This window comes from Belonocnema kinseyi, chromosome 2 (assembly GCF_010883055.1).
Source record: "Belonocnema kinseyi isolate 2016_QV_RU_SX_M_011 chromosome 2, B_treatae_v1, whole genome shotgun sequence".
In the NCBI taxonomy this organism is placed as follows: Eukaryota; Metazoa; Arthropoda; class Insecta; order Hymenoptera; family Cynipidae; genus Belonocnema; species Belonocnema kinseyi.
This window is the reverse complement of record NC_046658.1, coordinates 58,251,401-58,264,719: the sequence shown is the minus strand read 5'-3', so window position 1 is coordinate 58,264,719 and position 13,319 is coordinate 58,251,401. Positions and strand designations below refer to the sequence as shown.

Genomic DNA, 13,319 nt, shown 5'->3' with positions numbered 1-13,319 from the left:
ACATAAAATATCGGTCTCAAACTTTGAGAAATGCAAGAGCCGAAAGAAAACTACGTTTAAGTACAAATCTTAATAATAAAAGATGTAAAAAAAAAATATTTCTACAATCAATTCCATCGGCATCAGCCGGTAACGTTGTACACGAAAATACGAACCCTCTAGAGCCTCGTCTAGTGGCCGCCAGGGTTCGTATTTTCGTGTACAACGTTACCGGCTGATTCCGATGGAATTGATTGTAGAAATATATTTTTTTTACATCTTTTATTATTAAGATTTGTACTTAAACGTAGTTTTCTTTCGGCTCTTGCATTTCTCAAAGTTTGAGACCGATATTTTATGTATAAAACAAGTTGGAACGTTAAAAAACTGTCGAGGTTCAGAAAAAAGATCAAATAATTTTCAGTGAAGCTCCTACCAAAATGCAGTACCTAAACGTACTTTATTGTACTCTAATACATTGTCCAAAGTTTCAGCTCGATATTTTATTTACAAAAAAAGTTCTTAGGTTCAAAAAAACATTCAGTGAACTGAAAAAGTGAGGTCGGTAATATAGGTATTTAGCTGTGTCACATGCCCTTAATTAGAAAAAATATTGTCGAAATAAATATTTTCCGACAGTTTCAAACTTTTTCAATAAAAAAGTAATATTTTTCTTCAACAAGGCATGACTGATATTATCATTTTAATTCTTAATATCATATCTATTTTTTGCAGATACCTCATGTTTGTTACGACAGCTATCGTAATAAAGATTTGGAGGCATTTTAAAAGAATTTTGTTTTCGATAATGAACTTACTATTATGTAAAGTATTAAAATTCCTTGAATAATAGAAGCGTGGATAAAAACATGCGGAAGTGACTTACGGTAGGCTCTTGTACATTTTACTTGAAGGAAACCCTTCTTGTAAGTTACGAAGATGTGTGTCAGGCAACATGTATTGAAATATTTTAATCTCTTTAGCTGGAAACAGACTCAAGTACATAGTTGTAATTACTTTAAATTTCTTACTCTTTAAAGAGACGGAGTAATACAATAAAAGGCGATCACGTTTTCATTTTTAGCATTTGAGAGGCATTCTAAATTATGTAGAAATGGTGAAATATTTGAACTGGTGGAATTTTCTTTTTAAATTCCTTATCTGGAATTTTTTAGTTCGTTGAACTGTGTTTACTCGTGGTATCTACTCTCAGGGAAACCCAGGAAATAGCCGGGAATTAACCTGGAATACAAATTCGAGCCTGGAATCCTGTTTAAAGTGATTAATAATGTGATTTTTTAAAGGTTTCAAGAAAAAAGGTTCCTATCATTCCTGGGAAAATTTTATATGATTTTTGATTTTGAAAAATCAATTTTAAGTGAATATTTTAAAGCATTTGCAGAATTGCCAAAAAATAATCCGAAAAATTATAAGGCAATTTTTCTAATTATGCAGAATTTTGTTAAGCTTTGGGAAAAATTGGAATCATTTCAAAAGACATCTGGAAGATTTGAACGTTTTGAAAGTTTTGAAGAGATTAAAGAGTAATTGAAAATTTGAAAATATTTTAACAAAGTTAAAACGAAACGTAAATTTTCTAATATTTCGCAAAAAAATTTCGAATCTTTTTAAAAATTTTGAAAGGTTTGAAGAAAAATAAAACAAACTGCTCTTAAGACTCCTGGAAAACTTATAAATTAATTTCTATTTTGAAAAAAAAAAATGTTAAAGAAAGTTCCCAAAAATTGTAAAAGATATCTACAAATGTTTAAAAAAACCTAAAAGATTTCAAACAAATTTATTTATTTGGAAGATTTTTTAGAATTTTAGGAATAAAACAATATTGTTTGGTTTATGATCTAACTATTTTATTCAAAATTCGTCAAAAAAATTTTATTCAAAATTTGTTTGAAAAGTCTTTTTTTTTAAAATAAAATGTTAACGATTCCACTTTTGGTCGAGCATAGATCTGTTTTAGTTGAAAATTCACGTATTTTGTTACAAATTCATCGTTTTGAAAAGTCATTTTGTTTAAATAAAAATTTAACGATTCCACTTTTGGTCGAACATGGATTTGTTTTAGTTGAAAATTGACGTGATTTGTTAAAAATTCGTCTTTTTTTGGATGATTTCATCTCTTTTTTATTTAAAAGTTCAATCTTTTTAGTTGAAATGTCGGTTATTATATTTCTCGTTTATAATTAATGTTTTTGGGTGGAAAATTTAACTACTTGGTTAAAATTGCAACTTCTTTGTTACATAATCATTTTTTGGGATGAAGATTCATAATTTTAGTGAGAAATTCATCTCTTTGGTTGTAAATGTAGCTATTTCGTTAAAAATTCTTTTTTTTTTGTTGTTGTAGAAAATCCATCTATTTGGTTGCAAATTCGACTATTTGATTTAAAATGATCTTTTTTGTAGCACATGTCTGTTTTTGGATTAAAAAAATTGAACTATTTCGTATAAAATTCGTATCTTTCGGTAAAAATATATTTTTTTTTATTAAAAATGTAACTGGTTGAAACAAAATTTTTGTTGGCTAATTTAAATATTCTGAAGATTCATGGGAAAGTTTCATATGATTTCTTAGTTTGAAAAATGAATTCGAAGCGAAAATTGAAAAAGAATTCCAAACATTTTAAATCATTACCTACAAATTACAAAAGAATATAGATGATTTTAAGGTAAAAACGTTCAATTTTGCAAGAGCACATAAAAAAATTCGAGTAAGTATAAGAGACATTTAAAAGTTTTGAAATGATTCAAAAATAATGTAAAACTTGCAAAGATTTGACAGGTAAAACAAAAATGAAGATTTTTGAAGATTTCTAATACAAGTTAAGATATTGTTATAAAGTTTAGGAGAGACCACCCTACAGTAGATAATGATACTACAGTATATAATCCTTAACTACAAGCACAAATATAAGTAAAAAAATCAATTATAATTTTACTATACTAACACGTATCGCGTTTTAACCGTTAATTATATTAAATTCATTATTTAGCATCAATTAGTATTTAATTAATGATTATCTACTGTAGGATAATCATCTACTGTGGGTGGTTTCCCCTATTTGGTATTAGCGATTCATTATTGAATAATTATTGAAGAGTTATTACTAAAACCCACTGTAAGTAACATTTATTTTAATACTAAGTGAATTTTACATTTACTATCTTATAAGTACACAGATTAACGAAATCTGCGCAGACACGTGACGCATCGAGATTGTATTATATTTACCATGTCATGTGTAAAAAATTTGTAGTAATAATTAACTGAAGAGGGCCAATATCGTGCAGCGAAATGTCTGAAGTAATTGCAATCTAATTGTTTTACTTTTTACTCGATACCATATTTCTGTTTAAATATGATAAGATCACCATACATCAGAGAGACTTGATATTTACAACCGGGGCATAGTCGGTAATTTGGTGAGCGAGAATTAGTAGTCACCCTGTTACTGACCTCTGATTTCAGTCTACAATTAACTTTATGCTTCTGCTTCATTCTTGTGTCTCTTGAAATAAGACAGAACAGAATTCGCTAATCTAAAAATTTAAAAAAATCATCCATTTAAAAATGTTAAGTTCTGCAAATTCATGTTTTTATGATAAGGAAATGAATGTCAACGTTCCTTTCTTCTAATTTTAGAGTAAATGATCGCATCATTTCTGCAAATGGTGTTTCCCTAGAAGGTGCAGACTATGGAGCAGCAGTTCGAGTCCTTAGGGATTCTGGATCCACCGTTTTATTGGTGGTCAAGAGAAGAGCCTCTTCGAATTCCCCAGGATCTCCTGGAAACACAGCACCTCAAACCCATCGACTCACCCTCACCAGGAGCAATAAAAAAGACGGTACGTAGTTCTTTAATAAAAAAATAAAATAAAAACTTGAAACTAGAAAACCAGAAAACTAGAAAAATAGAAACTAGAAAAAATAGATCTATTTGAAATTTCCAATATATCGCCTTTTCGTAGATTTTGGTATCGTCCTCGGATGTCGACTCTATGTTCGAGAGGTCACTCGTGAAGGAACGGGGGTGAAACCCGGCGATGTTTTGACTCGGATCGGGGGTGTGGCCGCTGACAATATGAGTCTAAAAGAAGCCAAAAAACTTATGGAGCAGTGTAAAGATCGTTTGTCGATCGTAGTTACCAGGGAAGCTCCCTCGAACTCTCACTCACACCAGCAGAGCAAAGGAGAAAGCGGCGATTACCTTTCCGGAGCGAGTTACAGTAGTCAAAACCTCTACGTTCCACCTCCAACAAGACAACCTCTTGAAGATAAAAGCAATCTTGCTCCCCGTGGGAGATCCAGGGGTCCTTTGATGGACGTCTCTTTGAGTCAATTGGATCTGCCAGCTACACCCACTGTTGATCCTCCCAGGCCTCCACCTCCAAGACCTGAAGGTTTGTCCGACAAAATATATTTTACAGTTTTTTAATTCACAACTTGTTTCTTAAATCTCATGATTACATGTCTCATAATCACAGTCACTTAGGTCGCTTTTAGTCACTTGTTTCAAGTAAAAGGATACTTTAGGCGCTGTAATCCATCTCATTTGAGATTTTATCTAAAAAAAGGCAAATTTAATTATTATGAAAATCCTATTCAATATACCAAAAATTACACTCTTTCTCATATTCCTATATTCCCCCCTTTTTTAATTCCTCTATTTCCCCTATTTTTCTAGAAATTTTCCCTTTTCTTTTTTTTTCTTTGAATGTGAACTGAAATAATAGAACCCAGTAAGAAAATCCAACTTTTTAAAATGATAATTCATATATCTTCTAATTCGTTTGTTTCACTTAAATAATCAACCGTTTTGCTGAAAATTCAACTGCTTTTGGTTGCAGTTGCATTTTTTTTGTTAAAAACTTCAACCATTTAATTTAAAATTCAACTAATTTGGTCAAAAAGTCAACTTTGTTTTTGAAAAATCGTCTCTTTTGGTTGGCTAAATGCAACTGCTTGGTTGAAAATTAATTTTTTCTGGAAAATTTATTTTTTTTCGGGGTTAAAAGTCAACTTCTGTCTAAAACATTCGACTTCTAGCTGAAAAACTCCTTTGATAAAAATGTATCTCTTGGCGTAAAATTCATATTAGTTTATTAAAAATGAAACTCTTTAGCTGAAAGTTTAGCTTTTATGGTCGAAAATGAACATTTTTGTTGAAAATTAATCTCTTTTTCAGCAAAAATGTAATCTTTTTTTGGCAAAACTGCAACTGCTTGGTTGAAAATTAATGGTCTATATTGTCTGGGGGCTCAACTATTTTGTTAAAAATGATATAAATTATTTCAATTTATAATATTTTGATTTTATAGACAGTTTAGTGTCCGAGGTTTATTTAGCTTGTAATAAAATGAATTTCAATTTGTCTGATCATTACTTGTAAAATTTATTCTAGCATTTTCACATAGAGTTTCACTTCCTAATTCAGCAATAGAATTTCACCTAATCTTCTAAATGCAAGCCGATAAGTTAAATGTGTACTGGAATTTAAATTTTGCAGTAGATAAGTGTTTCTATTGGTACTACAGGCCTCCTTTTGTTTAAACACTAGTCACTTTTTGTCCCTTTTTTAAAAAAAGTTGGTCTCTCGTAACCCTGCATTATTACAATATGTAGACTATATTATATTTTATTATTCACGTTTATAGATTACTACAGTTCGAGAAGACAACTTTACGAGGAAGATCCTCTTGCACAGAGAACAAAACAACCAATGTAAGGCTCAGTACATTTAAAAAAAATTGTTAGTAGTATTTTGTATCCTACATTTTTTTAAAATTATGGTTTAATTTGCAGGCCGGATCCTCGATTTATAACTTTCCAAAAAGAAGGTTCCGTGGGAGTTCGACTAACTGGAGGAAACGAAACTGGAGTTTTCGTCACAGCAGTTCAACCCGGAAGTCCTGCCTCCCTTCAAGGTTTACAGCCTGGGGATAAAATTCTGAAGGTATTCTTTTTTATTCTTAAAATATTAAAAAATGTGAATCTAAACATATGAAAATATTAAGTAGGGTGTTTATATAACGGGGAAATCCTGGAAGTGTCAGAGAATTTTTTTTAATGTCGGAGTTTTTTCGAGGGTGTAGGATCGATAGGAGTAAATGTGATAACGTGGCAATTTTGAATAAAAAACAAATTCGTTATGAAATTTTTTATTGTAACTAGATGAGTATATTTCTCATTATTTGGGGGGGGGGGGAATGAAGCTGTCCTTACTCATTGATTTAATCAATTATTTTTAAAGTAACTGAAATGCTTTTTAGAAGTTTCTAATATGTAACTGTGTCATCTGGTATTTTAATTTGATTTTTGTTTATGAATGTAGGAAGATGTTATATTTTCTTTAAGATCTGTTGTTTTTTCAAAAATTGTACATTTTTATTATTTTTAATAATAAATTATGTACCGGTAATTAAAATAAGACTAAAGGACAAGTGTTAATGAACCTCATTTTTTGAATAAAAATGCAAGTAAATAATAATAATTGTACAAATAATAATAATACAATTAAAAATACTTCAGTTTTTCAGGTTAGCAAAGTACAATCGTGTACAATTTATATCGGAAAATAAAATCATCGACACACTAACAAAGTAAATTAAAATTATTTCGTGATACAAGTTTAGATAAAACAAGTCTAAAGATAATTCTGGCAAAATTTGAAATAAGAGTCTGATCAAATAATTGAAATAACACTAATCAAAGTCTTGTAATTTCGTATCACACACACTCCTATCGACTCTACCTATCTTTTTTTTTAATCTAATATAAAATTAAATAACAATAATTTTTCATTTATAAAAGTAGATTCGTGTTGCTGGGCTTCACTTTTAGTGAAAATTCTTATTTTTCCTTGTTGGAAATTAATTTTTTTAAAGTAAAATGTATATATTTTATTTTTGGCTAGAAAATTGTACAATTTAATTAAAATTTGTTCTCAATTTACTGAAAGTTTTCTCTGACTTAAAAATTCGTCTGTTTTGGTTTAATTAAATTATTTTTTATTTCAAATTAAGATATACATATTTTGGTTACAAATTTTTTCCTCAGATTGAAAATGTAACTATTTTGTTTAAAATCCTCTTTTTTGGTAAAAAATTATTTTTGTTGGTTGAAAATTCACCTTTTTCGTTGAAAATTCATTTCTTTGCTTGAAAATTAATGTATTCAATTAAAAATGTAACTATAAAATCTTTGGTTGAATATTTGTCTTTTTTAGTTGAAACTTCAATTGTTTGGATGGAATTTCATGTATTTTGTTAAAAGTTCATGTTTTTTGTTGATGGTCAATAATTTGAATTGAAAATTAATCTCTTTGGTTGAAAATGGAACTATTTTGTTGAAAACTGGATTTTTTTGTAGAAAATAATTCTCCTTGGATGAAAATTTATATTTTTGTGTAAAAATTCAACTATTCCAGTTAAAGAGTCATCATTTTAGTTGAAAATTCCTCACTTTTATTTATTTTCTAAATATTTTGTTTAATTTTTTTTGGTAAATTTAACCATTCGGTTAAAAATTGCTTTAATAAATCTTTGTTTTAATTATTATTCAAATTCATGGACTTTAGGAACAAATTTAAAAAATGAATAATTGTTTTTTAGTTCTAATTATTTACTTATTCGATGGTTATAATATATTTAAGAATATCTGGGAATATAATTTTTCAAAGCTTTCTTACAATCTGAAACATATGAATTAAATCCCTATATACTTTTACCGTCAAAAAATTACTTATCGTTTAATAAAGTTACTTTCGGAAATGAAAAAAACAGTTATTTAGTTACACATGTGAATAGTTATATTTATACACATTTAGATATTTTCGTGGCTAAAAAAAAAACATTATTTATAATAAAATCATGAAATTGTGTAGGTTCATATTCCGACTCGATTAAAAAATTATACCTGGGAAAGTTTTGAGATACCTGGGAAAAACCTGGAATTTTCATGGTTTTTTTTCCAGGCTTTGAGGAGACACCCTATTCAGTATTTAAACCATATGATGTCTCTTTTAGGTGAATGATATGGATATGAAAGGCGTGACGAGGGAAGAAGCCGTACTCTTTTTACTCAGTCTGCAAGAACAAATTGATCTCATCGTTCAGCACCGACGGCAAGAATACGATCAAATTGTCGCTTCCGGACGAGGGGATTCTTTCCACATAAAGTGAGTCATAACTTTCTTAATAGAATACAAAATTAATATTAAAATTAATCTTATAAATTTTAATTAGAATGCTGAATTTACACGATCACTTTATTTTTCAGAACACATTTTCACTACGAACAACCAGAAAAGAGCGAGATGAGTTTCCGAAGTGGAGATGTTTTCCACGTGGTAGACACTTTGCACAATGGCGTCCTAGGTTCCTGGCAAGTTTTCCGGATAGGAAGAAACAACCAGGAAGTGCAGAAGGGAATTATCCCGAATAAAGCACGCGCAGAAGAACTTGCTACTGCCCAATTTAATGCCACGAAAAAAGAATTGAGTGCGAGCGAAAGCAGGGGAAGCTTTTTCCGAAGAAGAAGAGGCAGTCATCGACGCTCCAAATCTCTCGGAAGAGTAAGTTCAATAATTCTATAAATCTACAATTCTTAAACTAAAATAGATTTTATTCATATTTTGAAACACGCCATTTCTCGTTTAGGATCACTGGGACGATGTAGTCTTCTCCGACAGCGTAAGTAAATTCCCAGCCTACGAACGCGTCGTTCTCAGACATCCTGGCTTTATAAGACCTGTCGTTTTATTCGGTCCAGTCGCCGATATTGCCAGGGAAAAACTACTCAAGGACTTTCCGGATAAATTCACATCCCCTCGTGAGTAAAAATATCTATATTTAAGACAGTAATCAATTTAAATTAAATAAATTTTATGTTAATAAAATGATCTTCTCGCAGAAATGGAAAATCAAACGGAAGAGAATGGTAACAAAAGTTCTAAAACTTCCGGAATTATTCGCCTCAGTGCCATTCGAGAAGTCATGGACAGGGGGAAACATGCCCTCTTGGATATCACGCCAAACGCTGTCGATCGTCTTAATTACGCTCAGTTCTATCCCATCGTTATTTTCTTGAAAGCTGAAACCAAGCAAGCTATTAAAGAGATGCGAGCTGGTATTCCAAAGTAAGTTCTTCCAGATTTTCTTTCTAACATGCATTTACATTTTAAAACGTAAAATCAACTTGAAAATTCTCATTGAAAATACTGCCCCTTGCAGATCCGCACACAAGAGCAGCAAAAAGCTCTTAGAGCAGTGTCAAAAACTGGACAAAATTTGGGGGCATACATTTAGTGCAGTAATCACTTTAACCACACCAGAATCCTGGTACAGAAAACTCAGAGAGTTAATCGATCGACAGCAACAAGGTCCTCTCTGGATGAGTCAGACAAAGGTAATTTGTAAGCCCTTGCTTCTAAATTGGGGAATGCACTTTTTGTGCCACTCACAAATATTAAAAATCCATCCGGACAGAGCACAAAATTCCTAGACCCAATACAGGGAAGACATTTTATTCTTTTGCTATGTTTTTAAGTCTCCTTTTTATTAAAAAATATATCTAAATGACACCAAAGTGAATTCAAGAAAATAAATTTCGTGGGGAGTAAAAATGATTTTTAAGAGATAGATTTTGGTTTGAGGAAAATAGTAGAAGATAGATCATATCAATGTTTAAAAATGACTGTGTTTTTTTAACTGTCCGGTGTTGGTTATAGCCCATAGAAATGGTGTCGGATCTGTATCTTCCTCCGTATCATCCTTATCGGCCTCCAACACCACCCGTTTCCTTCGATGCGAACAACTTTCGCGAGCAAAACAACAACAACAGCATAGGTCCCCCTCGACCACCTTCTCCCTCAATCACAAATTTACCTCAATTACCTCAACCCCAACAATCAAACGTCATTCATGAGCAATTCTTCGGCTACATATAAATTCCTATCCCGCCTTCGATGTTCTCCAGTGCTTTAAATTCTAGCTCCTCGATCATGAGTCTCTAGTTCAAGAATAAAAATTGATACTCAGAAATAATCGATGCCATTCCAAAAGAGAAAAAATTGCATTTTTTATTCTTAGTATTAGAGACGGTAAAATAATAACGAAAATCATATCGCATGGCTTTCAAAATATTCTTAATCACTTTCACTGCACGTTTTTATCATTGCATCTCTCCTATTAAATTTTCTATTTTGTCTATTGCATGTTTTAATATGTTTGTTAATCGTTATAATTATTAATTGTTAACACACCAAATCGGTGCTACTTTGTTATTCATCGCTAGAGTAAGAAGATTCATTACGCTAACACTAGAGAATAAATGCTACTAATTGATCTGGACAAAAGTCTAGAATAAAGTAAAAAAACACAAAACGCAACTAGTCTTTTCTAAAAGCTTTTAACTGTTTTGCATCTCTTGGCAAACTGACAATCTACATCACGTAACAATCATTAATGTGGAGTCCCGTGTTTTCTGTGAGCGTAGCCGGAAGAGGCCCTCTCGGATGACTTCCTGTTCCCGATGACTTCACGCCTCTCCTACGCATCCTCCCCGGAGAGCGATCTGGAATTAAGCCCCGCACCTCCCCTTCCCGGCGCTTTGGGGCCACCCTCACGCCTCAAGAGTAGCTCAGATCCCAGCATTGCTACGCAGGATGACGCCATCGCACCTCCGCCGTATACCACCAGCTATCAGGTAAGTTTCATTGCTTCATTAACTCTTTACTCTCATCATACAAAAAAAGGGTTAGCTGCTAACGAAACCAGAAGTTCATAAGATTTCATTTGAATAATATTATTTGCATTGATTACCGGCCATTGAACCGAAAAAAAACGCGGGAAATAATAGTTATTTTATTTTCTTGTCGGGAATTTTTTTAAATTTTGTAATTTCAAAAGAAAGCCTAAACCAATCAATTAAAAAATGTTCATTACGTAAAAGTTAATGAACTTATTGGGTACGTTAATTGCGACTAGTTTCGAAAGAAAAAATTTAAGTGTGGTTTAGATGAAATTGATTAGGTACTAATTACTTATTTAACAACAGTTATAGACATTTATGCGCCTTAACTTTAATGTAAGGTAAAAGTTTCAATTCTTATCACATTCTTATGATTTAGGACTTATTTTATTGCTAGAAAGAATCTCCAGAATTTCGGTTGGTTGGGATTTATTAAAATTAAAATTAGACAAAAAAAATTTGGTTACAAAAATAACTGTATGCTTTCTACAATTTTTTGTCTGTGAAACATAACCAACCGCACATAGGGCACTCAAAAATTCGCAGTAATTGAAATTAGGGCTATTTTGTCCATTTTATAAATCATTATGAATGTTAGATAAATTTGCAGATTAATTATACGAATACTATACGGTGGTTGAAAAAATCTTTTTATAGGTTTTTAGTAGCCACTATGGAATCACATGTTCATTTGGCCTAGAAATAGACCTAGAAATTTTGATATATTTTAAAAAAATATTTAGAGGTGGCTCCAAATCCACTTTTATGTTGAAAATGGTCTTTCCACGAGCTTTTCATTTTCCAATCGTAGATATATTAAGTTTATTATATGTTTTTTCTGCATGAAATTGTTAGTAAATCTATAGTGAAGAAATTTGATTTATTTTTGCATTAAAAAATATACATTTGGTGCCTGTATAGGTGCCAATAATTGCAATTTTGCTGGAACGGTTAGGGGTTTAGTTATAAGAGCACATTTATACTCCTAATCATTTTTTATATGGCTCTTCAAAAATCTGGGTTACTATAGTTGGGGACAAGTCTACTGTGGAGATGAGGCTGAGTTATTAAAAATGAAGCCGTGAAAAATCAACAAAATAGAAGCTTTTAGGAGAGTGATAAAGCATTCTGGAAAATCGAAATCATTCTGTAAAATTGAAATTACTGTTTCAATATCAAACAAAATTAATAATAATAAATTCAATTTTTAGTTAAACTAAAAAATAAAAACATATGCTCCCTTGACGTTGAGTATTTGAATACGGATAAATAATGTTTCTTGTGGGGATGCGGAATAAAAAACAAAAATTTTGATCCAAAAAATGTATTCTGATACGAGAAAATCAAAAATGAAGATCACGATATCACAGTATAACATTTTTTGCTAAAAATCCGAAAAAGTTTAAAAATTATTTTTTTTAATAGAATTATAATAATTTCAAGAAATATAAATTCTAAAAGATTGACGAAAATGATTACTGCTTTAAATTTTTTACTAAAATTTTATTTAGAATTTAAAAAAATTATGCTATCAAAAAATGAGATTTCGAAACAATTCTCTTACCACAATATGTATTTTACTTTTTAAGATTTGTTATGCAATGAACCAATTTTCGATTAAAATTTTGGCTATCTATTTCTATAATGCCATTCTTCAATTAATACTTATTTTATATAATATAATTTTTTTAGATTCAACCCCTCGCAAAAAATGAAAAATTACTATTTTTAACCTATTTTGTTGAAATAATTTCTAAATCGTTATTTTTGTTGTATTTTTATCACATTTAATATAATATTGAATATTTATTGATTAATTACATTACAAACGTGATGAAAAATAGTAATTTTTTATTTTTAGTGAGGGATTGAGAATTTTTAACCTGATCGCCATAGTAAATGTTTCCATTAATAAATGCAGAGTATCCCAGAATTTTTACGATCCATATAAAAATGATGTGCTCTTATATGCAAAGGTTTCTGAAAAATTGTAACTTCTTTTACCTGTACAAACACCAAACATTTTTTTGAATTTAAAAAAAATAATTTTTTTGTCATAGAGTTACCTACAATTTCATGTAGAAAATACATTTCTGGCCTTAATATATCTGATTGAAAAATTAATAAAAGCGCTTTGAGCGACCTCCAAATATTTTTTAAAATATATTTACATTTTTGGATTTGTTTATAGCCCAGACGAACATGTGGTTGAAAAAAAATTTTTTTAAAAGATTTTTTGTGACCACCCTAGTATACTACATTATTAAATGGCAATGTCATAAAAAATTGTACTTTTTTGAACCGTGTATCGTTTGAAAATTAATAAGCTTTAGATTTGGTTCAAGTATAAGTCGTTCAAAAATGGTACATTTTACAAATTAAAACCATTTAATACAGTCAATTTCCTCCAAATAAAAAAGGTTCAAGTCTTACAATGTTTGATTGAAGTATTGAAAACTGACTGGATTAAAATTGACAATGTTCTCAATTGTAAAATTTCCAATTCAAAGGATGTATTTGCAATTGTTCAACATTTTAGTTTTAAAACGTTCAATGTGAATTATTTTTCTAT

At 30.4% G+C, this 13,319-nt stretch overlaps 1 protein-coding gene across 6 annotated transcripts in view; it reads left to right on the top strand.

The window, feature by feature from the left end:
• The window catches only part of LOC117168464 (tight junction protein ZO-1), a 154,016-nt gene that overhangs the window by 132,367 nt on the left and 8,330 nt on the right, over window positions 1–13,319 (top strand). For all 6 annotated transcript variants that reach the window (XM_033354133.1, XM_033354134.1, XM_033354137.1 and 3 more), the window contains 10 exons: window positions 3,641–3,843; window positions 3,967–4,398; window positions 5,653–5,719; window positions 5,801–5,951; window positions 8,023–8,174; window positions 8,276–8,570; window positions 8,656–8,827; window positions 8,909–9,134; window positions 9,229–9,403; window positions 10,493–10,702. In XM_033354133.1, coding sequence (XP_033210024.1) covers window positions 3,641–3,843; window positions 3,967–4,398; window positions 5,653–5,719; window positions 5,801–5,951; window positions 8,023–8,174; window positions 8,276–8,570; window positions 8,656–8,827; window positions 8,909–9,134; window positions 9,229–9,403; window positions 10,493–10,702 — 2,083 coding nt within the window. The remainder of the gene's footprint in view (window positions 1–3,640; window positions 3,844–3,966; window positions 4,399–5,652; window positions 5,720–5,800; window positions 5,952–8,022; window positions 8,175–8,275; window positions 8,571–8,655; window positions 8,828–8,908; window positions 9,135–9,228; window positions 9,404–10,492; window positions 10,703–13,319) is intronic.